This window comes from Sarcophilus harrisii, chromosome 4 (genome assembly GCF_902635505.1).
Source record: "Sarcophilus harrisii chromosome 4, mSarHar1.11, whole genome shotgun sequence".
NCBI classification, from domain to species: Eukaryota; Metazoa; Chordata; class Mammalia; order Dasyuromorphia; family Dasyuridae; genus Sarcophilus; species Sarcophilus harrisii.
Genome location: NC_045429.1, coordinates 270,046,644 through 270,072,096, shown reverse-complemented (window position 1 = coordinate 270,072,096; position 25,453 = coordinate 270,046,644). Strand labels below are relative to the sequence as shown.

Below are 25,453 nucleotides of genomic sequence, written 5' to 3'. Positions count from 1 at the left end.
CCCTGGGCAAGTCACAACAAAACCATTTGCTTCAGTTTCCTTATCTGTAAAATGAACTGCAGAAGGAAATGGCAAATTGTGTCAGTATCTTCACCAAGAAAACCCCAAATAGGGTTATGAAGAGTCAGGCACAACTGAAAAATGACTGAATAAAAGCAAAATTTTTTGTTTTCTTGCATTCTTAATAGATGGGAGAAGGATGGGGAAGAAGAACTGAAAATAAAATAAAACTGAATTTTATTTTTAAAGTACTAAAGAGAAATACTTAAGAAGGTGGCTTTTTAAAATCTAAAGTCCTCATCTTTCTTGATCCCTCTGCAGAATTTGAAATTACTTTTTCTTGGGAAGAATCTCCTCTGGGGTTTTAAAGACACTAGTATCTCTCGTTTTTGCTGTGCTTGTATGACTGTCTCCTTGCTGAATCTTCATTCGTGTCATGCTCACTCACTGTGAATGTCCTAGATCTTTTTTCTCCCCTTACACCATCTAGCTTGTTGATCTCATCATCTTAGGGCTCCAATTATTTTCTTCCCTCTTATTCCCAGATGTGTAATCAGAAGCATTTTCTTTTCACTTTGGCCCACTTCTGCCCTTCCAGTCTTCATCACTTCGTTCCCTTTGTAGTCCAGCCAGGTGGGCCAAGGTTGCTCTTCCTCACCCCCAAGGTTCCATCTCCTGTGTCCCTGCCTTTGCGCGGGCTTTCCTCACATCCCCTTTTGTCCGTTGCCGCTTTCTGTCGGAAGCTGGTCCTCATGGCTTGCATTCCTACAGCACTGCATCTATTTCTCTATGTTGGCTTCTCGTAAACACGTAAGCTCCCAAGGCGGAGACTGGGTGGATTTTGTTTTGTGTCCCCGCGCTTTAGCGCTGTACCCGGTGCAGCGCTTCATGAAGACTGCTTGATTTGCGGGGGTTTTTCCCCCCGGCAGCTCCTCTCAGCTCCCCCGCGACCCTTAGCCTGGACTCTCTGCTTGACTCCCACTGACTGGTCTCTGCTCTCCAGCAAAGTGTCATCTTCTACCGTGAGTGGAGCCTATCAAGTGATCTCCGGAGTGATTTGATCCTCCTCCCACACTTGAGGACCCCTCCGCCCCTCCCGAAAGATGTCCTCAGGCGCCTCGTTGAGACAGACGTAAAATGCGTGCCCACTTCTATCGGGGGAGACCCGGGGTCTCTTTCGGCCGCCGCCTTCGGCCCGAGTTAATGTCAAGTCAAGCTCTTCACATTTAAGCTTCTGCAAACTTCGTTAGGACCTTAATTTCTCTCGTTGATTCTCTGTCCGCAAAATCGGGTCCCGTAAGTAGTTAGTATCCCGATTTCAGAGAGGGGAAACTGAGGCGTAATTGTCTGCGACTAGCCCCGGAGCACATAGCTGACTTGTACCGGACTCTTTACACCGCACTCAAACGGCTTCTAATACAATTTAATCTAAACAAAATAATAATCACGACAACCCAGAATTGTGTCCTGGGGTTTTGTTTTGTTGGGGGAGGAGGATAAAGAAAAAGGGAAACAGACCAGCGCGGGAAGTGACGTCACCGTTAAACCCCTGGAACTGTGGGGAATGGAGTTTGTTATGAACTCCGAAAACAACTACTACAATAGAAGATTGTCACGCTGAAAGGGTCTGAGTGCTTTCAGACTCTCGGCTTCCGGGCATCTTCTGCAAAGCCGCTCTGCTTTATGGGAAATGTAGTTTACTTTCCCCGTCTCGGGTCGGAAGAAGACGCACGTGAGTGAGAAAGGAGATTTAGTACCTCTCCCCGGGAGCAGGGCTTGAGTGCCAACGCCTCTTTCCCTCTTTACCAATCTCGTTTTCCGGAGGCAAGAATCCCCGGAGGAGGAGGCCGACCCTATGATCCAATTAGCTTATTAAGGATCTGCGTGAGCGTCTCTGCGGAGAGACTGGGACTGCGCATGCTCAGTAAGGGACGCAGGAAAACATGGCGGAGCCCGAGTGAGTGTTGGCCGATGTTGGGGCGCGGAGTATCCGTCAGCATCCGCGGGTTTGGGGTTTTGTCCGCGGATAGGAGTCGGTGGGGGGGGACTTTTGGATTCGTGCTGAGCGTCTTAGTATCTGTCAGTCGGGAAATCTCACTTGCTCTCGGGATGTGGGGCCCGGCCTCGCACCCAGCCTCCACTCGCGGAGCCTCGAGACTGGGCACGTCTTGCCTTGACTTAACTCGAGCGTCGGGTCGAAAGCTCCGCAGTGCTTGGAAGGGAAGAGAGGCGGGTAGGGACTAAATGTCAGGGCGGAGGGAAGGGAGCTGGAATGCTGCGGGGCCGGGGGGGGGGGGGGGGGGGGGGGGGGGGGGGGGGGGGGGGGGGGGGGGGGGGGGGGGGGGGGGGGGGGGGGGGGGGGGGGGGGGGGGGGGGGGGGGAGGGGGAGGGCACCGAGCCAGCCGCTTCCAAGTAATCTCGGCTCTCCCGGGTGGAAATGTGCCCCTGAGGTCACGTGGAGGAGGTTTTTGCGGGCAGGGGCGGTTCTGGAAAACGAGCTGAGCCGGAGGCAGGCATCGGCCCGCGCGCGCTACCTGTGCCCGGCAGGCAGTGGTTATGGGTAATTCCTTGTTAAGGTAACCCCCGGGGGCTTCCGCCGGCTTGCCGTCCCCGCAAGGCTTCCTCCCGCACCCCCTTCCCTCCCTGCGAGGCCCCGGTTAGGGGGCGTCTCCTTCTAGAGGCCTTCCAGAATCCCGCAGTTGTCATGGACGACAGCCCCTCCCTCCGTGACTGTGTGTTTATAGTGTGCATTTTCTTTGTGTGATTGTTAAGTGTTGTGTTCCCCCAGCTTCTTGCGGCCAGGGTTGCCTCTTTTGGTATCTTTTGGACTGGGCTTATTTAATCGGAAGTGTGGGCCTGGGCAAATGTAAAATGGAAGTCATTTTCGCTATCGCCTGCTTGCTAGGTATAGGAAGAAGTTTTTCATATGTGTGAGAAATCAAAAGGCATCTACAACGTGAAAAACACGGACGCCCCTTCCTGCGCTTGCGAGTGGAACCTGGTGCCCCGTAAGGGATTCTCCAAGCCTTAAAATGCTATTTAAATCCTAGCAGTCGTTGCCGTTGTTGGGCCCAGGGCTTCGTAAAAAGTATGCAGTTGCAAGGTATAACTTGCATTAGCAAAGTGCAGAACAGAATGAGATTTGAGGAAGAGAAGCTGGAAAGGTTTTTGTGGTTTTAATTTGGCTTTTAAAGATGAATAGAAGCTCAACTAGCCAAGAATTGAGGAGGGGGCGGTCCATCAGAGAAACTGCCTGATCAAAAGAATCTGCTCAACTTCCAAACGGCCTCTGTTGCTCATTGTTTTCTAAACTAGGGTCAGAAGAAAGATCCCTTTGGTTCCGGAGAATCTTCTGAAGAAGAGGAAAGCCTATCAAGCACTCAAAGCTACTCAGGCTAAGCAAGCACTCTTGGAAAAGAGGAAGGTAAGGGTTTAAGATGAAGGGAGGAGAGAAGTAAGATGGGTGCAAATGTTTTGTGTTCTATGATTGTATTGAGTATGGTTTTTAATCCAGTGTGCTCATGAGTAACTGTGATGAAAAGAAATAAGGTACTGGATTTAGTACTCTTTCTAAATCTGTTTTCTTATCTGAAAAATAAGCTAATAAAACTAAAAGCGTCTGCTTCTCGGTGGTTGTGTGAAGCACAATTGAAATCATGTATTTAAAAGGTTTTGCACATTTTAAAACACTATGTAAGTATCAGAATCATTAATACTATCCTTTTTTGATCATTTCACTTAATACGAAGGTTTTTCAGTCCATATTTTACTTCCATTTTTGTTGGAATCTTTACAAACTGTTAAGCCATTGGAGTTGATTTGATCTTAGAAAGAGATATTTTGGGCCAAAACAAGGTACTAAGTGGAACTGATAGAAACAATGGTTAAATCTAGTTTAGCACTGATTTAATCCTACAACAGATAATGGTTTCCCAGTGATATAATGATGGGGGTGTACTCAGTGCACAGCATATAAGCAAGAAGCTCTCAGGGCCACAGGACACTCTGGAAGAAAGCCTACAAGCCCTCTCTTCAAGGCAAGAGAGATTCATTGGATCTTCCATCTTGGTGCTGGCTGGAGGCTGAAGAAAGCAGAGGCAGAAGCCAAGGACAAAGCTGCAAGAGCTCAGGCAGAGAGATAGGCCTCAACTAACCGGACTAATTTGGAAGGAGAAATAAACGTTTGCATTTTTGCCAGCTGGCTGCATTTTGGAGTAATAATTGATTGTAACTGAAACTAAGGCTGCCTCCAGAAAACCTTCACACATTTTCTTACCATTAATAAGCACATTTTGAACATCTGCTGTTCGCAAAGTTCTATAGGAGGTGCTTTAGGCCCTGGGAAACAGATATTTTAAAGGCCACATATAAATTTGAATTTAAAAAGCAGTTGAAAACAGTTCTTTAATTAATCTTAATTCTTCAGAAAAAAAATGAGGGTTCCTTGAGGGAAGAGAGGGGGCTGCTTTAGTGTTTGCCTTTGTATTCATTATACCTGACATTTCATAAAGGCTTGTTGGAAGATATTTTTTTAGTATTTGAATGCAGGACACCCACCAATTGCCTGCTTTTTGACCCCTTCTCCCTCCCTCCCCATGTTAACTTTTGGTTTGGAGTGAAATGATAATGATCAGAAAAGGCTTTGAACATAACCCTATTTCACATTAAGATATAAAGCTACCTCTAGCCTGTACCAAGTAACCTGACTTAAAATACTTATTTAAGAGCTTTCTATTAAAAGTCACTATCTCTAGGAAATCTTGCTAAAATAATTCATTGCCCCCTTTTCATCCTTATGCTAATTTTTGTATTTTTAAGCAGTTTTTCTATTCAGAATTTTAATTCATCTGGTCTTTCTTGGTAATAAACTTTATATGTATATATATATATATATATAATATATTTTTATTTTTTGCTGAGACAATTGGGGTTAAGTGATTTGCCCAGGGTCACCCAGCTAGGAAATATTAAGTGTCTGAGGCCAAGGTCCTCCTGGCTTCAGGACTGATACTCTGTCCACTGATCCAACAAGCTGCCCCAGTAATAAACATCTAAGGAAACTAAAGCCCAGTGCAGCTGATGCTCCATAAATGTTTGAAAAGGAAAACCCCTGGTGATAGGAATAATATTCTGTACTTGAAAAAAAAATTGTTTTGGGTTTTTCTTTTCTAAATAAGCCCCTCTCCCTCCCCCCTTTTTAAATTATTATATCAGCTCCATACTGGAAATCTAAGCCCTTAGGAGGTTTTGTGCTTATTTGTTGATTGCTTTTCCCACTTTTGTCCTGAGTCTTTTGACTTTTCAGTTTACTTGGGACCTCACAAAGGCTTTTTTTAAACTGTAAAGCCAATTTTTAAAAAAGAGATTATTTTCTCCTTTACACCATTGACAATAGGTGATGACTAAATTAGTTTTGTAAAAGTAAAGGCATATTGGAGTGACTTAGGTGAATTGATGCTGAGTGAAATGAGCAGGACCAGGAGATCATTATATACTTCAACAATAATATTATATGATGATCAATTCTGATGGACGTGACTCTCTTCAACAATGAGATGAACCAAATAAGTTCCAATGGAGCAGTAATGAACTGAACCAGCTGCACCCAGCGAAAGAACTCTGGGAGATGACTATGAACCACTACATAGAATTCCCAATCCCTCTATTTTTGTCCGCCTGCATTTTTTATTTCCTTCACAGGCTAATTGTACAATATTTAAAAGTCTGATTCTTTTTGTACAGCAAAATAACTGTATGGACATGTGTACATATATTGTGTTTAACTTACACTTTAATATATTCAACATGTATTGGTCAACCTGCCATCTGGAGGAGGGAAGGAGGGGAAAAGTTGGAACAAAAGGTTTTCCAACTATCAATGCTGAATTTACTCATGCATATATCTTGTAAATAAAAAGCTATAATAATAATTAAAAAAAAAAGTAAAGGCAGTTGAGATACAGACTGATAAAGATTTTCTCTTTCATTTACTCAGCAAAAAAAGGGGACTCAGCTCAAATTCAGACGACTGGAATCATTTGTTCATGAATCCCATCGTGTATCCCGTGATGTAGCTCGACTCAAGCGCTTGGTTTCAAAGCCTGGGTGTTATGTGCTGAAGGATGCACATCGTCTGGCCTTTGTGGTTCGAATGGAGAAGTAAGCCTCTTTAGGGGTGGGGTTACCCTAATGAATGTTCTGAGACCTCCTGCCAGGATCTGGGCAGGCCAGTGAGTTCTATTCATAGTTCATAGCTCACAACTAAGCTAATCTGATTCATGTCACCATTTTTCCATCTTTCTCTACAAACTGCCTTGAGTGCTAATAATTTAGGTAAATGGACCATGGCTACCCACTAATAAAAAGATTTGAATGGATGGGGGATGGGTTTGGGAGGGGAGAACCAGGGTCAGAGACTGCATTCTAGAGACTCACTGATTCCCAGAAATTTTGGATTTTCCTTAAAATGTGGTCTTAGAACAAGAAGGAATCCTAAAGGCCATTATGTTCTGCCACTTAATTTTATAGATGAAGAAACCAAGACTTGGAGAAGTTTAAATCACTTCCCAAAGTCACAAAGCTAGTAAGTGGTAGCATTGTGACTAAGAGGCTAGGCCTTCTAACAGCCATGACCATTTCATTACATGCTGCTTTTAGCACAGTGCCTAGACTGCAGACTTTGTACGTCTAATCAGCAAATTTTGATGGAGAATCTAATATGTGAGTCCCAGAACACAGTGGCAAAAGGACAAAATAGTTAAGTAATAATTTGAGGACACAATAGAAGGGAAAATACAGAAATTGCTTACTGTAAGGCTTCAGAGAGATTTCACCAAAGAAGGCTTAGAGCCTTGAAGCTTTGTTGGAAGATATCCTCTACAGGTCAGATAGATAGCATGACGCTAGCAGTGTTTGTAAGTGTGATCAGGAAAACCAAGAATAAGCTTTTGTATAAGGGAGTTCTGAATTACATCTTTGAGTCCCTTCCAGTTCTCCTGTCTTGTGATTCTGAGGTTGGAAAGTAGGATGATAAAGAGTTCAGCTTTAACTATCACTTTTGGGGTGACATCAGGACATCCAAGCAAACTGTCCAGCTGACTCCCGTGATAAGTCTGTACTAGATATTGAAGTCACTCATTTACAAGTCATTATATATTTAGTGTGAGAGAATGATCAATTCCAAAGATGTCTTTGGAAAATATTGTTCAGCTTGAGCCACCTTATTCAAAAAAGAATATACATACAGAGGGAACCTCAGGAACATCAGACCTCAAAACTACTTAATAATGAAAGCTTTTTTATTTCTTGCCACAAAGAGCCCTATTTTGTCACAGAATCACAAAACAGAATTGGAAAGGGCCTTTCTTCTAGCCCAGTCCATATCTGTAAGCCACAATATAATAATCCACAAAGAATCACCTATGTTTCTTAAATAAGAATTATAGAATTCATTACTTGTTGCAATAAAGCTCCTTGAAAAATTTAATCGGCTATAATCATAACATCAACACCTTTTTCCACTGCTTCCTCTCCCACATCAGCTAGGACTATTTTCAGCTACTTCTAGAAATCACCAAAAAAAAGAAAAATTCACCGACTCCAAGGTCTTTTGAGGTAGAAATAATAGTAACAAGTAACAAGAAGCAATAGTAAGCCAGACTCCCATTTTTATTACACTCTACTATTGTAAGATTTTCCTGAAACATTGATTTGATTCATGTAATTCCACTATTCGAAAACTTCAAGGAGCTACAAGATTAAAGAAACAAATTCTCCAGCATGACATTCTTTGTTCTCTACAAATCAGGTAAAGCCTACTTTTCCAGGCCATGTTCCATATGTGATACACAATTTATCTTTTTTGAGCAGTTTAACTCTCCCAGTAGACTATTGTTTACAAAAATCAACAATTTATTGTCTGAATTTGAGAATGATCCTCATTTTGCAGATCAACAGAAGTGACTTATCCAAGGTCTTACAGATAATAAGTAACAGAATCAGTTCTGTCTAGAAGAATTTAGGCCATTGAAGCTCACTACCGAATGGAGCATAGTCTTGTGCTGTGGGATACTTAATAAGTTAAACAAATGCTAGTTTTTACTGTTTTGCTCTGTTGACTTTTCCTTGCTGGGTTTCTGAGTACAGTTTGGAAAGTAGACCTCTCAACTTAACTTCTCATGAGCAAGGAATGAATTGCTTTTTTGTAAAGAGCCTTTCCAAGACCTAATATTTTCTGTACACAGAAGATTAATTTCTATACTCTCTTTTATCAGGATTAATGGAGTGAGTAACCAGGTGACAAAGACAATAGAGGAACTTCGTCTGAAGAAAATTTATAGTGGCGTCTTTGTTAAAATCACCCCAGCTTCCTTAAAGAAGCTTCGAATTATAGAACCTTATGTGGCTTGGGGGTAAGTGATGCGTTCCTGGTAACTTTGTGGAGAGGGGAACCAAAACGACAACAGATGTAATGATTTAGATATAAGGGAGAAGGGATTTAAACTGAGTAGAAGGAAAGTAAAAGAGGAAAAACCTGTCTTGTTCATTAGTGCTTTTTTACTATGTTGGAAGAAGAGAGATTATGGACTCTTCTGAGTGTGCTTAAGATTTGAGGACAGGGAAGAAGACGAAATTAGCTGGAGGTTGTTCAGAAAATAAGGCACATGGGATTTGTTTGTTTTTTAGACTTTGGGGAGGAAAGACTGGGTAACATTTCCTGCCCTCTATTCAGTTCCACTGAGTAGTTAACTAGTGTGTTTCAGGAGGTGATTAATGCTGTGTGCTGAAAGGTTCAAGATTACACTCTTTATGAGAATTTGGGATAAGGAGATTTGCTCAGTCTTGGGGTTCTAGGAAGAATTTGCAGAGGGGTACCTTTCTTGGTAGAGGGGAATGAGTATTTTCTCTAGAAGAAAAGCAGAAATTCGCATAGTCTGAGGCGATAGCATCCATTCTATGAAATAGCACTGATATGTGACAGTGCAGTGATTAAATTTAAAATCTTTGCTCAGTTCAAAGTAGAAGGATGAAGCCCTCCCCTACTTATCTAACCAATAGTCTATGGGATATTTAACATGTATTGGTCAATCTGCCATCTGGGGGAAGGAGGGGAAAAGTTGGAACAAAAAGTTTTGCAACTGTCAATGCTGAAAAATTACCCATGCATATATCTTGTAAATAAAAAGCTATAATAATAATAAAAATAGTCTATGGGCAAGGAAATCCCAGGACAGAATAAGGTATTTAAGAGGCCTAAACTAGAATAACCTAAATTTCCTTTTTTCTCCTAGAGCAAAAATTCTGTGCCTTATGAAGTATTGGTGATCATAGCATGTTCAAGTATAAAAATGTTTGTTGTAGATTTGATACTGAAACTCATAATTTAAAATTAAGACCAACTTTAACCACTTCTGTAATAACATTTTCCTCTGACTTGTATAAGTTTCCACTGCTCTTCTGTTTTCCTCCCAATTTGGTGCCTTTCAAACTGACAAGGTGGGGTGGAGGTAGAGTTGCCAGGGCATTGTCTTTGCATTCCTCATAATCTGGCTCATCTGCCTCCGAAATTAAAAGCTTTGTTTCCTTTTTTTTCACAGATATCCTAATTTAAAATCTGTCCGTGAGCTTATTCTGAAACGAGGACAAGCCAGGATAAATAATAAGAAAGTCTCCCTAACAGATAATACTCTGATTGAAGAACATCTAGGTGAGAATTGAATTATAAGTGTCATTTCTTGTGATAGTATAGTGGGGGTGAGAACAGATGTATAAAAATTGAGAATAAATGGAATAAGAGACAAAGCTCAACAAAGTAGAGGTTTTTAATGGAGTTTGGTACTAATTAAAGCTGATGTTTTTCAGGGCAGTTCGGTATCATTTGCCTAGAAGATGTCATCCATGAAATCTGCTCAGTGGGGGAACATTTCTCTCAGGTTTCGAGGTTTCTGTGTCCTTTCCCCCTGTCTGTGGCCTGCCATGCTGCCAAGAACAGAGTGGGCTTTCTCAAGGAAATGGGCAAACCTGGCTACAGAGGTGAAAGCATCAATCAGATCATTCGGCAGCTGAACTAGGTTGAGGTAAGAATGGACTCCTGTTCTTGAAGGACGTTAGGGCTTGATCATGGCATCTATCAAAAGAGAGAAAACATTATTGTACATTTAACTACTGAAAATGTGATAGTAGAGGTTACACGTGGGATTAACTTGCCACTCCTATTCCAATATGGTGACTAAGTTGACTGTGACCGTTTGCATTCAGAGTGTGTTGCTCTCTTGAAATCTTTAGAACCAGAATAAGAATCTTGTTTTTGTCCTCAGTTATCTCTCTATACTGCTTTAGGGTAAGTCTGTATGGAGGGAACAAGTTAAGCTCAGATGATTTTTGTTTTGCTTTGGATTTGGGGCTCTCAGGGTGTGTAGACCCAAGGAATAAGATAGAGTTAGAAGGGAGTTTATATGTCATCTAATTTAAGTCTTTGCTTCTCTACCCTTTTCCTTTACCCCCAACCTCCTTTCATTGAGAAAGAGAGAGATCTCACAGGTCACAATTTGAACCTAGGGATTCCAAGCTCCCAATTTGATAATTTCAAGGCTGTACTGTATACTGATTTTTGAAGAGGCAATCCTTCATCTTTTGACTCTTGAGACGCCTAGTTTTAGTGTGTGCTCTGATTGCTATGAGCTCCTATTAATTCAATTACTTTTTTTTCTCTAGAATCTCAGAAGATTTCTATCTTTTCTGAGTTTATACTCAGTATCTTCAAAGAAGATTTCTTTTCTGATGGAACTTTCTCCAAGAACTAATGAGATGAGAAGAAAAGAATATCACCTTATGTAGAGGGAACTTCTCCAACTTCTATACTTTTTCTCAAAGAAGAAACCATATTGGTTTGTCCAACCATCTTCATCTTGGATTAAAGTCTCATAACCAGTGAAGAGAAATGACTGTACTTCATATTCTGGGATTGGAAATTAGTTTAAACCCATTCCAGTTTTTTCATGGTAGCCACCCATCCAGAGAGCAATCAGTTGTTGGCCATGTGATTCTCTACTCCGAGGGTTGAATGTTATAAAATATACTTTGTCACTCTGCTTATCACTTGGAACATGACAGTGGGACTTGAGTTGGGATTTGAAATTACTTTGGCCTATCACTTCATGAACTCTTTTATATGATAACTTTGTGATTTGTAGGTCCTACCTAGCAGATATGTTAGGTAGGTTTCCCATGCCTCAGTACCACTTTAATGCCACAACTCTACACCAAGTCCTCTTCCTGCCATTAGAGATAATGACTATAGTCTTACTAATTTAGCCCTTTCTTTGACAATAGGGATCAAATTAACATTGACTGGTTTTTTATTACCTTTATTTTATGGTCTTCCTTTGCCCCTTACTCCCCTCCCTCCCCCCCCCCACCCCCCAATCTAAGGTAATAACTAAATCTTAAAATATTCACGTGAGGGGCAGCTGTATAACTTGACCAAAATCACCTTACTAGGAAAAATGTCTAAAGTAACTGTTTAAACGCAGGTCTTCCCATTCAAGATCACCATCTATAACAACACACAAGGCAGAGAGGTTTTAGCCAAGATTTCACATAGGGTCTAAGTCATTAAGCCCACCCTTATGTGTCTATGAGAGGAGGAAAAGAAACAAGTGTTAATCACTTACGTGTTGAACATTTTATAACTGTTCTTTTTTGGGTTTGTCTTGAAAACATCATAGGAACTTTATTCCCTTTTCTAGGCAGCTTTTGAATCCGTCTCGCTTTCTGGTACACTAAAGATGCAGACTAGACGGGCACTTGAGAAAGATAAAGCAACAGAATTCTTACCTAGCCTGTCATTTTGTGAAGTCTGGTGATGAATGCATTATATATAAATATTTTTTTTTTTTTTACAAGAAACCAGTTACCAGTTGTTCTCTTTTCAATGAAAAAGAATAAGCAAGTTTGAATTTTTGGACTTTTAAAGCCTGATGGAAAATTAAGTGGGTTTGTGCTAATTTTATGGCTGCTAATGGTTTGAAACTAAGTGGGGAATTAAGCCAAGGACTCCTCTTTCCCAGTTTATACCACTTTCTGGGAACTGTCTGGCATACTTTATTTTTTTTGCTGAGGCACTTAGGATTGTGACTTGCCCAGGGTCACACAGCCAGGAAGTGTTTAAGTGTCTGAGTCCAAATTTGAACTCATGTTCTCCTGATTTTGGGGCTGGTGCTCTATCCACTGTGCCACCTAGTTGTCTCTATCTGAGAAACTTTTGTTAGCGGTCCCTGTCTTTTCAAATCTCATCAATTTAATGGCCATATTAAATTATATAACTAGAAATGCAAAAGGATGCCATTTTTACTAATTGAAATGATTTGTGCAGATTAAAAACTTCCCATATTTCTGAATTTGCATTTATTCCATTCATATGCCATTCTTTTACAGGTGAGGGAAATGAAATATGCACAGGTTATAATTTGACTAGGGTTACATAGGTAAGGAGAGGGTAGTTTTGAAATTGTAAGACAAAACCTTTGACAATTGTCTCTGAAGTGGGACTGTCATAATAATATGCCCAGGCAAGTGACAGTTCTGACATCTTGAGGGTTTGCTAGTTAAACTGAAATTTGGAAGATAAAACCTCCTAGCTCATTATTTTACAAGGTTTGAACTCTGTAAAACAAGTTTCTTAAAGAATTTAAAAGTCTAGCTGAAGAAGATGATGGAGATATATATAAAACCAATAGGCACAGCTAGTGGGTGAGGGCCAGGAGTCAGACTCGCCTTAAGTTCAAATTTGATCATAGTAGTAGGTGACGCAGGGTAAATCAATTCATCGTATTTGCCTCAATTTCTTTATTTGTAAAATGAGCTGAAGGAGGACGTGGCAAACCGCTCCAGTACCTTTGCCAAGAAAACCTAAAATCTGATTAGGAAAATTTGGACGAGATTGAAATGAGTGAACAAGAGTGAGTTAGGTACATCATATTTATTTATAATCTACGCACACCATAAATTTCCATTTGGAAAGGGAATATTCAAGAGAAACTAAAACTGGATTTTCATATTGTCTAAGCTAGCTTTATAACGTTTGGTATTATGGCTGGTTTGTACTTTCGGTAGCTTGAGGACGGTACTGAATACTTTCACAGTGTCAAAAGTGTCAAGCCTCTTAACTTTGTAAGCATTTTTTTCATTAAGTATTCAAATTCATCCCCTTCGATAACTGTCCTCAAGCTCAAAGTTTTAGTTTGTCCTCAAAGCCACGGAAACCAAAGCTCCTGTGCAGGTCACGGCCTCGCATGAAGTGTGCACGACATTTTCCACATCACGTGTGCTGAGGACAGTGGCTGGGAAGGGGGCGGATTTGCTCTGGCTGCCCGGGAGTGTCCGAGGCGGCTGATCCACTTCTCAGCCAAGGTTGCCGCCCTTTGCGTTCGTGCCCCTTCGCGCTCAGGAGGGCACTTTTTTCCTCCCGAAAGCCTGGCCCCAACTGCTCAGGAGCGCGCCAGTCACAAGACAAGGTCTGCATGTCTGCACAAAGAAAGGGCGGCGGGCGGCGATGTTGGCCCAGGTCTGCTCCCCCACACCGGCCCGGCGTTTGGGGGCTCCCGCCGAGCTGGTCCCGCCGGACTAGGGCGAGGGCACGGCGGGGCTGGCCGGCAGCCGAGTTTCCCAAGGCTTGGGCCTCCGGGGGATGCGCGACGCGGTGGGCTCCCTGCAGGTGGCCGTAATGTGCAGCTTCTGCAGCCCGGGGATGTCCTGGCCTTGCTGCACCAGCCGCAGGATCTCGGAGAGGGGCACGGCACGGGACGCCTCCGGAACCTCCCTCGTTCCCTTGGGCAGCGCCGGGCCCTGGTCCCGGGCGCAGGGGCGAGCTGGCCCCGCCTGCCCAACCCCCGGGCGGCGCGGCTCTTCTGCCCGAGCAGCATCTCGGGGGCGGCGGCTAGGGCCACCTTCCTCTTCCCGAGCCGGAGCCCCGGGGACCCGGGGCATCACGTCATCCGCGACAGCGGGGCTGCGGGCCGGGCCCTCTCCTCCTGCAGGGTCCGGCCCTGGGTTCCTCCTCCCCATCGGGTCGGGGCCCGGGTTCTCCCCTGCTCTCGGGCTGGGTTGCATGCGCACCTGGCCGGGTCTGGCTCCCGGGCCGGGTCTGGCTCCCGGGCCGGGACTGGCTCCCGGGCCGGGACTGGCTCCCGGGCCGGGTCTGGCTCCCGGGCCGGGACTGGCTCCCGGGCCTGGTCTGCGGTCAACAGCGGAGCAGAGGAGACCACAGACGCGTTAGAACAGCAGACACCCCCCACCGCTCCCGGGCCCCGGTGCCGCCGGCCCCGCCTCTGCAGGAGGCGGGAGAGCCCCCACTTACTTCCGCTTCGGGAGTCCGGGAAAGAGCGGGTGGCCGGACGTGAGGCAGGGGCTGGGCCCTACCAAGGCAGCCCGGAGGGGGAGCACAGTCCCAGAGTCAAACCGCCAAGGCTAGAAGTGACTCTAGGGTGCTTTACGCTCGAAGATGCGTTATGCTTTATGTTTCTTTAAAGGCCCACAGAACAAAGGTTTTGTTTTTACTCTAGTCCGGCCCCCCAACAGTCTGAGGGACAGTGAACTGCCCCCTATTTAAAAAGCTTGAGGATCCCTGGATAAGATGATCCAGTGATCAATTGTGATGGATGTGACTCTTTTCAACAATGAAGTGATTCAGGCTAGTTCCCATAGACTTGTGACGGAGAGAGCCGTCTGCACACAGAGAGAGGACTGTGGGAACTGAATGTGAATAATATTCTCACCTTTTTTGTTGTTGTTTGCTTGCTTTTTGTTTTCCCTTTTTTTTTCTGAGGCAATTGGGAGTAAGTGGCTTGCCCAGGGTCACACTTCTGGAAAGTACTGAGGTCACATTTGAACTCAGATCCTCCTGAGGCCCAAAGTCAGGAAGATCTGAGTTCAAATTCAACGTTAGATACTTTTAGTCTTGTGACTTCCAGCAAGACACTTAACCCATTTGCCTCAGTGTCCTCATTTGTAAATGAGGATAATGATACCACCTACCACTCAGGGTTATTGTGAGAATCAAATAGTATAATAACTGTAAAGTGCTTAGCACAGCACCTGGAAGATAGGAGGTACCATGTTCACTATTATTTTACATCATAGTCATATGCATATGCCCAACATCAATGAATTATTATTCCTTGCACAGCACTGTCTCCCAACTCCATTCATTTTCATTGGTTGTCCTCATTGCTAGAATTCTCCTTCATCTGCACCTCTGGGCTTCCCTGGCTTCTTTCAAGTCTCAGCTAAGTTCCACCTTCTGCAAGTTCTCTTTCTCATTTCTGTTTTCTCATTACTTACACATCAATATTGTAATGGGGAAGATTGGTAAGATCCTTTTAATTGATTACATACTTTGAAAAACACTTCATAAAAGATAATGATAAATGTTGGAAGGGATTCTCTCCAATTTATCCTAAATAAATCTTGTTTAAAGCATGGCTGGCAGCTAGGTGGTGCAGTGGACAGAGCACCAGCCCTGAAGTCGGGAGGACCCGAGTTCAAGTCTGGTCTCAGACACCTAACACTTCCTAGCTGTGTGACCCTGGGCAAGTCATTTTACCCTGACTGCTTCAGGGGGAAAAAAAAGCATGCTGTCTGCATGTTGTCTTGCCCCACTAGATTCTGAGCTCCTTGAGGGCAGGCTCTGGGTTTGCCTTTGTATCCCCAGGATTTAGTATAGTACCTGGCACACATAGTAAGTGCAAAATAAATCTCTGCTGAGTAGACAACTTGAGTGGAGATATTTTTCTACTCCCAGCCTAGGTGAGGTGGGAGCCTGAAGACCTGTACCCCTGAGTTGCCCTTTGCTCCCCCTACTTTGTCCCCTGACCTGGCTGTCCCAGAATCTATATGGCTCTTCCCTTCCCTTTACCATAAACATCCTGAAAAAAATGTCAATATTATAAGTAGCAAGATATACAGGACATTGGGGAAAACACCAGATTTGGCACTGAAAGACTCAAGTGACAATTTTTGTTATTGTCTTTGTGAGAAGTCATCTCTCTCCAATCCATAAATGGTCAAAGGATATGAACAGAATTCTTAGACAAAGAAATTGAAACTATTTCTAGCCATATGAAAAGAGAAATGCAAATTTAAGCCAACTCTGAGATACCACTACACACCTGTCAGATTGGCTAGGATGACAGGAAAAGATAATACGGAATGCTGGAGGGAGTGTGGGAAAACAGGGACACTAATACATTGTTGGTGGAATTGTGAATACATCCAACCGTTCTGGAGAGTAGTTTGGAACTATGCTCAAAAAGTTATCAAACTGTGCATGCCCTTTGATCCAGCAGTGTTACTACTGGGCTTATATCCCAAAGAGATCTTAAAGAAGGGAAAGGGACATGTATGTGCAAGAATGTTTGTGGCAGCCCTGTTTGTAGTGGCCAGAAACTGGAAACTGAGTGGATGCCCATCAATTGGAGAACGGATAAAGAAGTTGTGGTATCTGAATGTTATGGAATATTATTGTTCTGTAAGAAATGAACAAGAGGATGATTTCAGAAAGGCCTGGAGAGACTTACATGAACTGATGCTGAGTGAAATGGGCAGGACCAGGAGATCATTATATACTTCAACAACAATACTAGATGATGACCAGTTCTGATGGACCTGGCCATCCTCAGCAACGGGATCAACCAAATCAGTTCCAATGGAGCAGTAATGAACTGAACCAGCTACGCCCAGAGAAAGAACTCTGGGAGATGACTATGAACCACTACATAGAATTCCCAATCCCTCTTTTTGTCTGCCTGCACTTTTGATTTCCTTCACAGGCTAATTGTAACTATTTCAAAGTTCAATTCTTTTTGTACAGCAAAATAACTGTATGGACATGTACACATACATTGTATGTAACTTATACTTTAATATATTTAACATGTATTGGTCAACCTGCCATCTGAGGGACGGGGTGGGGGAAGGAGGGGAAAAGTTGGAACAAAAGGTTTTAAAGCTGTCAATGCTGAAAAATTACCCTTGCATATATCTTGTAAATAAAAAGCTATAATTTAAAAAATAAGAAAAAATTTAATTATAATTAACTATATTAAAATAATGTGTTGTTTTGTATATTTATGTAATATAAATAATAAATTATATTTCATATAATATTAGTTTTATTAGTTTAATAAAAGTAATTTGTGGGGAAAAAAAAGGAAGTTATCTCTTTTCTGGACTCAGTTTCCTCATCTGTGAAATGATTTCTAAGGTTCTATGATCCTTCACTGTCCATTGTTCTCAATCCTTTATAATCTGGCTTCTCCTCTCCCATCTCCAATGAAACTCTTCTCTTTAAAAAGTCCCTGACCACCTCTTAGTTGCCAAATCCAGTGATCTTTTTTGTCTGTAACTCTCCAAAGTCATTTACCTTATTGGGCACACTTGTATACTTTCTCTTCCCCTAGCTTCAGAGACACTTTTAGTTTGATTCTTGCTTCCTTAAAAAGGAGATGGTGGTAGTGGGAAAAATACAATTCCTGGAATACAAAGGGAATGCATAGCAGGAATCAATTTGCAAGCATTTATCAAGCACCTTCTATATGCTAGACCCTGGGGATATGATGACAAAAATGAAATAGTCTCTGTCTTTAGAGAATTTACAGGGGTCCTCAAACTTTTTAAATAGGGGGCCATTTCACTGTCCCTCAGACTGTTGGAGGGCCAAACTATAGTAAAAACAAAAACTTTGTTTTGTGAGCTTTTAAATAAAGAACCTTCATAGCCCTGGATAAGGGGGTTAAACGTCCTCAGCTGCCGCATCTGGCCCGCGGGCCGTAGTTTAAGGACCCCTTCTTTCCAGGGAAGATAATATATATATATATATATATATATATATATATATATACATATAACAGTAACCAGGAACATAGGACCAGGCGATTTACAAATAGTATAATTGGAATACCCCATTCCAAAGCTCAGGAAAACTAGAGTTCTCCTTTTGTGGGGAGTAGAAAAACAACTGGGGATCTCTCTTTTAATTTCAAGAGGAATATTGTGCTTAGAATTATATCTGTTTCACATCAGATGTTTTCAGTCTAGCAGTTCAATGCTTTTGTTGGGTTCAGAATTGGGTTCCCCTTGTCATTCTGGGATAAAGGGAAGTGTTCTGCCCCAGACCTTTTGGGTAGTAATTTCATTTTAGCCAGTTTCATTGTCCTCCCACCAAATACTTATTACATAAAAGATAAGGAAACATTTATCAAAGTGAATGAAATAGTAACTGGGGAAGCTAGGGAGATTAGATGAAAGATTCAAAAGTAAGGGAGATTGAAAATGAGAAGAAATTGATAAAACAGAATGAAGTCCACTTTTGGCAGCCTCTAAGGATTCAGGCATTGGGAGTCAAGGAGTATGTTGGGGTGCTGGTTCCTCCCCAGTACTTTACAATGTCTTGTGGAACTCCTGAGCCCTCCCATTTGCCGTTTGATTTTCCCTCCATGTGTCTCTTTGTCTCTCTAGCTATTTCCTTTTCTATTTTCTATATATTTCTCTCTCTCTCTCTCTCTCTCTCTCTCTCTCTCTCTCTCTCTCTCTCTCTCTCTCTCTCTCTCTCTCTCTGTCTCTGGCTTTCTATCGGTCCCTCTATCTGTGTCTATGTCTGTCTTGGTCTCTGTGATTCTCTGTCTCTATTTCCATCTCCCAATTAGGAATCACCTTGATGAACAGGCTGTTCTTAAAAGGATTACACCTACCTGAAGATGGAGCTATATTCACATAAGTGTAATAAGGGCCATGGAGCATTTACATGAGTAACCTACTTGCTTCTGGCCAGCGTTGAGGCGTTTTAGGGATGACAAGAAAAAACCAACCTACCAACTGTATTGGCTATTGAGTAGGAAGAGCCATTGACTCAAAGGGTCTTTAGAAGGGAGATGCTCTCTAGTAAGACTTCCCACATCACCTCCAAGCCACAAGTTGACTAAAAACAGGCAGCCTGTGTTTAAGTCCTGCTTGGAGGAGACAGTAAATCTCAGAGCCCTGATTTCTGGGTAACTAAGTAGCAATCCTGTGATGGACATTCACAGTTATAAAGATTACCCTGGGAATTGAAGAGGTTCAGAGATTCTGGATGTTGGATAAACATCCCTTGCCTTCACTAGTCCTTTCTTGGAAAGGAATGAAATCAATATGCTGACTGTGTGATACCGCTGGGTAGCGTTACTGGGTCTGTGTCCCAAGAAAATCATAAAGGAGGAGAGAGGACCCACTTGTGCAAAAATGTTTGTAGCAGCTCTTTTTTGTGGCAGCAAAGAATTGGAAAAGGAGTGAATGCCCATCAGTTGCGGAATGTATGCAGTTTTATAGCTCTTTGGGCATAGTTCCAGGTTACTCTCCAGAATGGTTGGATCTGTTCACAGTTCCACCAACAATTCATCAGGGAAGCAGACTAGTCTTAAAAATTTTGGTTTTTAATTAACAAACATTTATTTTTTCTCCTTCCACTCCCTCCTCCCATTTAAAAAAAAAAAAGAAAAACAATTTTTGTTTCAGATATATTGAGAAGCAAAAGAAAACAAAACAAATTCCCACAGCCTCCAGGTCCAAAAATGTATGTCTGCAACTTAAATCCATCACCTCTTTGGCAGGAGGTTAAATGGTATGTAGTGGCACTCCCCCAATTTAAAAAAAAGAAAAACAAACTTTGTAACAGATATGCATAATCAGGCAAAACAAATTCCCACACCCTCCTCCTTGTCTAAAATATGTATGTCTCATTTTGCAACCCAAATCCATCATCTCTTTGGGAGGAGGTTAAGTGGTGCAGCTGGAATCACAGTTGGTTATGATATTTATTGTCCAGCAGAGGTCACTATGATTGCCTCAGGGCATGATCTCTTCAAGCCTCTATTCTATACACTTCTCTCCCTCTCTCTCTCCCTCTCCCTCTCCCTCTGTTGGGGGGTGAGGCAAGAGGCGGGGGCGGGGGGGGGGGGGGGGGGGGGGGGGGGGGGGGGGAAGATGGGGAGGGGAAGCTCTTGGCTCAAATTGACCAATCTGTTTAGAGATTATGAGATTAACTCTTGAAGGTTTAAATCCAGGATAAAGGTGTCTTTCTTTCCGTGCAAAGCTACAAAAATAAAAGAAAACAACAAAAACCATCCTTCAAAAAACAAATTGTAAATAGAATTCATATGAGCCTTTGAACCCTCAAATAATCTCTTTTTTTATTATAACTTTTTATTTACAAGTTATATGCACGGATAATTTTACAGCATTGACAATTGCAAAACCTTTTGTTCCAATTTTTCCCCTCCTTCCTCCCATCCCCTCCCCCCATGGCAGGTTGACCAAAAGCATACATGTCCTAACAGATATTTTGCTGTACAAAATGAATCGGACTCTGAAATATTGTACAATTAGCCTGTGAAGGAAATAAAAAATTCAGGCGGACAAAAATAGAGGGATTGGGAATTCTATATAGTGGTTCATAGTCATCTCCCAGAATTCTTTCACTGGGTGTAGCTGGTTCAGTTCATTACTGCTCCATTGGAACTGATTTGGATCATCTCATTGTTGAAGAGGGTCACGTCCATCAGAATTGATCATCATATAGTATTGTTGTTGAAGTATATAATGATCTCCTGGTTCTGCTCATTTCACTCAGCATCAGTTCGTGTAAATCTCTCCAGGCCTTTCTGAAATCATCCTGTTGGTCATTTCTTACCAAACAATAATATTCCATAATATTCATATACCACAATTTATTCAGTCGTTCTCCAATTGATGGCCATCCACTCAGTTTCCATCCTCAAACACTCTCTTAATCCATTAGTCAGGATGATGATTTTTTTTAACCATTTAATATTTTATTTTCCCCAATTACATGTAAAAAGTTTTATAATATTGTAAAAACAATTTTAAAATTCTTTTTTCAAAATTTGAGCTCCATATATTCCAGCCCCTTGAATTTAGCACCATCAAATTTCCATAGTTTTTCCTTATCATTTTACACTTTTTATAGCAAAACCTCAAACTCATTTTGCCATTAAAATTATCTTTATTGGACTGGCTAAAAAACAAAAACATATTAGGCAAAAAGTTTAAAGATCTAAACAACCCTTAGTAATTAGTTTTCTCATCTATTGCTCCAAGAGAGAAAACAGAACAGAGGGAAAGTGTTATAGGCTTGCCTTACTTCCAGCAATTTCTTTAGAAGCAAGAATTCCGTCACTGTTTGCTAGATTCCCTTAGTAAGCCAATGTAAGAGTCAAGGAAAGGAAAAGGCTCCAGCTGCTAAAAGGCATCTCTTATCTCCTGGAAAGAGTTGTTCACTTGTGGCTGCCACTTCTACCACAATTACACACTCTCTCTCTCTCAAACTTTTTCCTGGACCCACTTCAGAGAGATTTCTCCAGCTCCCTCTATGTCAGAAATTCCACTCTCCAGTCCTATATCAGGATAAGAGCCTTCTCTTCTCTTACTTGGAAAAAAAGTATCTCCCAGAGTCCCTCAGTGAAATCCACTTCACTTGTATGTCATGGTATTGACTCCTTCATGTCATAGTCAACTTGTAAAATGAAGGACAAACAACAACACGTATGTGTTTGTGTGTTTAATTGTATTCAATCTTCTTTTATTCAATTCAGAGGAAAATGAACTTTACAGGAGGCCCATCTCCATCTTTTCCTCTATGGCTATATGCTCTTCATCTTATGTACTTTTATTATAAAATTGAAGTTTCCCTCCCCTTCTTCCTCCCTTTCTTTCCAGGATAGTTCCTTGTCCCTCTTATTTTTATATTCTTCTAAATCATGAAAACTAGAACAAAACAACCCACAAGCCCTCTGTCATTTTAACTTTTCTATGTCCCTTCCTTAAAGATAAAGATATCAGAAGACATTTTTGTTAACCTCCTATTAATATGTAAAAAATCCATTTCCACATTTTCTTTGTCAATTACACAAATGTGTGCCTTTCTGCGTTTCTCTTGATATCTGCATTTTAATTTCCAGATGTCCAGTTCTGGTCTTTGCTTTAGGAATGTTTATAAATGTCCATTTCCCCCACCTTCATAAGATTATAGTTGGGTTTTTTTTTTTGATAACTTATTCTTGCTTGTACTTATATCTCTTCCTTTTTGAAATATAGTCCAAGCTCTAGTCTTCTGAATGGTAGCAGCTATTAAGTATTGTGTAATGCCAGAGGAGTGAAAATAAATAAATATAATGTTCATACTTTTTGACTTATACTATTTCTAGGAATAACACAAAAGTATATCAAAGACAGAAAAAAATATCCCTGATATACCAAAATTTTCATAGCTGCACTATTTGTGGTAGTAAAGAATTGGAAATAATGTAAGTGTCCATTGCTTAGAAAATAGCTAAATATCTGTGGTACAGGAATGTAGTAGAATATTATTTTAAAATTAAGAATATTAGGGGTAGCTAGGTGCTTCAGTGGTTAGATCACCAGCCCTGAAATCAGGAGGACCTGAGTTCAAGTCTGATCTCAAACACTTAACACTTCCTAGCTGTGTGACCCTGGGCAAGTCACTTAACCCCAATTGCCTCAACAGAAAGAAAGAAAGAAAGAAAGAAAGAAAGAAAGAAAGAAAAGAAAGAAAGAAAAGAAAGAAAGAAAGAAAGAAAGAAAGAAAGAAAAGGAAGGAAGGAAGGAAGGAAGGAAGGAAGGAAGGAAGGAAGAAGAAGGAAGGAAGGAAGGAAGGAAAGAAAAGAAAAGAAAGAAAGAAGAAAGGGAAGGAGGGAGGGAGGGAAGAAGGAAAGAAGAAAAAAATAAGAATATGAAGATTTTAGAAATATAAATAGAGTTATTTGAAATGATACAAAATGAAATAAATAGAATCAGGAAACCAATATATATAATGACTACAACAGTATGAAAATAAAGGAACAATAAAACAAAACTTAATGCAGTTGTGTGTTTACACATACATATGTAAACACCAAGCTTGGTTCAGAAGAAAAATACACATCTTCCTTCTAAGGGGAGACCTTTCTTGAATTCTTCCTCTAGTTACTAGGGCCTCTTTACCAATCCACCTAAATTACCTAGTATCTACATATCTAGTAGTAATGTTATGACATATTACTGTGCCTGGCTGATGAGCAGGATTGTTAAAGTGATCACTCTCATTTACTGCTGCCCACCTTATGTGAGTTGGGTTACTCCTTTCCAAAAACCACCTCAGGTTTGACTTCCTAGTCTCTAATTTCTTGTCCTTAGGAGGAGTAGTTTTCCTCTGAAACCAGAACAGGAAAACAATGAGAAGAGAAAAAGGCAAAGGTCCCACTTATCATACCTGTCCCAGGACATCTTTGCCTCCTCCAGCCAAAGCTGTTGGCTCATTTGATCACAAAATAAACTAGTTTAAATTTCTCTCTTCCTTTCTACCCTAGTAAATTAGAAAAATATGGATCAATATTTCTATTTCTAATAGATTAAGCCCCTAGTAAGAGAATTTTACCAGCAAAATATTCCACAATTAGCAAATATATTTCTCTTCCACACTTTAGTATGTAATGCTCATCTTCCTCTCTCTCTCTCTCTCTCTCTCTCTCTCTCTCTCTCTCTCATGAAATATATAAATAATCATTGCAATGATTAGCCACTTTTATTTAATGTAAGCAGGAAGTTAATGGTGTCACCATGTTGAGGCAATTCTCCCTAAGACCTCCCTCTCCCTTCTGCTGCTCTTAGCCAGTTCTGGCATGGCTTCAGCTGCCCACTTTAGTTTTGCAGAATGGGTCTTTTTGCCAGTTCTGTGGTTTAGGCAAATTCCCTAGGCACTAAATAGGAAGATAATGGGGAATTTTTTAGATTAGGAGCCAATCTCTCCAGTATCCTGTTGAATGTATACATATATATGATATGTGCATATTTATATATATTATATTTACTTAAATACTTATGTGTTGTTTCCCTCAATAGAATATTAATTCCTTGAGGGCAAGGACTGTTTCATTTTTGTTTTTGTATTCCTAGTACATAGCAGAGTACTTGCTGATCAACTGCTTCAGTCATGTCTGACTTTTTGTGACCGCATTTGGGGTTTTCTTGGCAGAGATAATGAAATGGTTCATCATTTTCTTTCCAGATCTTTTTACAGATAAGGAAACTGAGGCAAACAGAGTTAATTGGCTATTAAGTATCTGAGACTGGATTTGAATTCAGGTCTTCTTAACTCCAGTACTAGAGTTCTAATCTAGTTGCCCTATCTGGCATATAGTCAGTGCTTAATAAATGTTTGTTGCCTGACTGATTGTCATGTCCTGGTGTCCATTGCTAAATATCTTTTGTTTAGAGATTAGGGACTCTGGAATAAGCTCACCTGGTACCAATTCAAAGGGGCAGCTCACAACTTTTCACCACTTACTCCCTCACCATGGTGAATACTATGTCTGGGCTCTGAAACAATTATGTCAAGATACCAGACCAAAAAAAACACCTGTGAGAACCCTCCATTCACCACAATTAAGACATAAGTGGGAAAAGACCCAGGAGCCCCTACACTGTGGGACTTGCAGCTGCACACTTACTCCCAACCTCAACTGGTCCCTTTGCCTCCTTTACTTATTTTCTCTCTCTCACTCTCACCACATGTTCTATTCACTGTCAGGTATAAGCTGGTAAAAAAAACAAAACAAAAAACCCAAAACATCAATGGCTCCAGAATATATTTGTTTAGCTGCAGGTCCTGAGAAAAGTGCCAGTAAAATTCAGCTATTCTGAGTATGGCTAGATAGTTCTCAAGGGATCTTGCACAGCCAACCCAAAGACCTTCCTGTCCCCTCTTCTCTTGATTTACCCATTCTCTCTACTATACTGACACAGGCAGTCAATGATGGTGCAATCTGTCTTTGGCTAGTGGTGACCCAAACATCAGGACTGGGGTTCAGAGTCAAGACTCCAGAGTCCTACACCCTGGAAGGACAAGGAAAATACCAAAGCCAATCGGCAGTCCTAGAGAAAGTGAAGTACTAGAGAGGAAACTGAAATATGGAAGGATGACAGAGAGCCCCATTTACTACTTCTGGAGTATAAGGCAGTGGCTCAGTCATGAGAAATAAGAGAAACTCTAATTATTAAAATTGGAGCCCAACGTCAGAGAAGGACCAGACTTGAAGTTGATTGAGGTCCTTAACCCCAAATGCTGGGATCCTTGTATTCCCTCTTTGGAAGCTGAATTTGTCCCTGAGGCAGGACTGAGTCCAAAGGAGAGATTAAATGATTCCACTTGGGTTCTTTTCAACAATGAGGTGATTCAAGGAAATTCTAATAGACTTGTGATAGAAAGTGCCATCCACATCCAGAGAGAGAATTATGGAGACTGAATGTGGATCAAAGCATAGTATTTTTACTTTTTTTCTGTTGTTTGCTTTTTTCTTTCTCTTTCTTTCCTTTTGATCTGATTTTTCTTGTACAACATGATGAATAT

At 41.4% G+C, this 25,453-nt stretch overlaps 2 protein-coding genes across 3 annotated transcripts; one reads left to right on the top strand and one right to left on the bottom strand.

Annotated features, from left to right (window-relative positions):
- Window positions 1-639: 639 nt before the first annotated feature.
- Window positions 640-12,390, top strand: RPL7L1 (ribosomal protein L7 like 1). 2 transcript variants are annotated; one of them, XM_003769070.4, is made up of 7 exons: window positions 640-1,957; window positions 3,316-3,424; window positions 5,996-6,159; window positions 8,274-8,411; window positions 9,597-9,706; window positions 9,862-10,076; window positions 10,714-12,390. In XM_003769070.4, exons 1-6 carry the CDS (start codon window positions 1,944-1,946, stop codon window positions 10,068-10,070), a joined length of 744 nt encoding a protein of 247 aa, XP_003769118.1. In that variant the 5' UTR covers window positions 640-1,943; the 3' UTR covers window positions 10,071-10,076; window positions 10,714-12,390. The 2 variants fall into 2 exon arrangements, with proteins under 2 accessions (XP_003769118.1, XP_012404541.1); XM_012549087.3 differs by lacking the exon at window positions 640-1,957 and adding an exon at window positions 2,447-2,576.
- Window positions 12,391-12,964: 574 nt separating this feature from the next.
- C4H6orf226 (chromosome 4 C6orf226 homolog) lies at window positions 12,965-14,561 on the bottom strand. Its single transcript, XM_031964830.1, has one exon. The coding sequence runs from the start codon at window positions 14,107-14,109 to the stop codon at window positions 13,624-13,626; it is 486 nt and encodes a 161-aa protein (XP_031820690.1). The 5' UTR covers window positions 14,110-14,561; the 3' UTR covers window positions 12,965-13,623.
- Window positions 14,562-25,453: the final 10,892 nt, after the last annotated feature.

Bases quoted from the DNA above. Each gene is read 5' to 3' on its own strand.
- RPL7L1 (XM_012549087.3), top strand. From the start codon at position 2,557: ATGGGTAATTCCTTGTTAAG. The intron at 2,577-3,315 runs GTAACCCCCGGG...TTTCTAAACTAG, and splicing joins ATGGGTAATTCCTTGTTAAG to GGTCAGAAGAAAGATCCCTT. The intron at 8,412-9,596 runs GTAAGTGATGCG...TTTTTTTCACAG, and splicing joins GAACCTTATGTGGCTTGGGG to ATATCCTAATTTAAAATCTG.
- C4H6orf226 (XM_031964830.1), bottom strand. From the start codon at position 14,109: ATGCAACCCAGCCCGAGAGCAGGGGAGAACCCGGGCCCCGACCCGATG.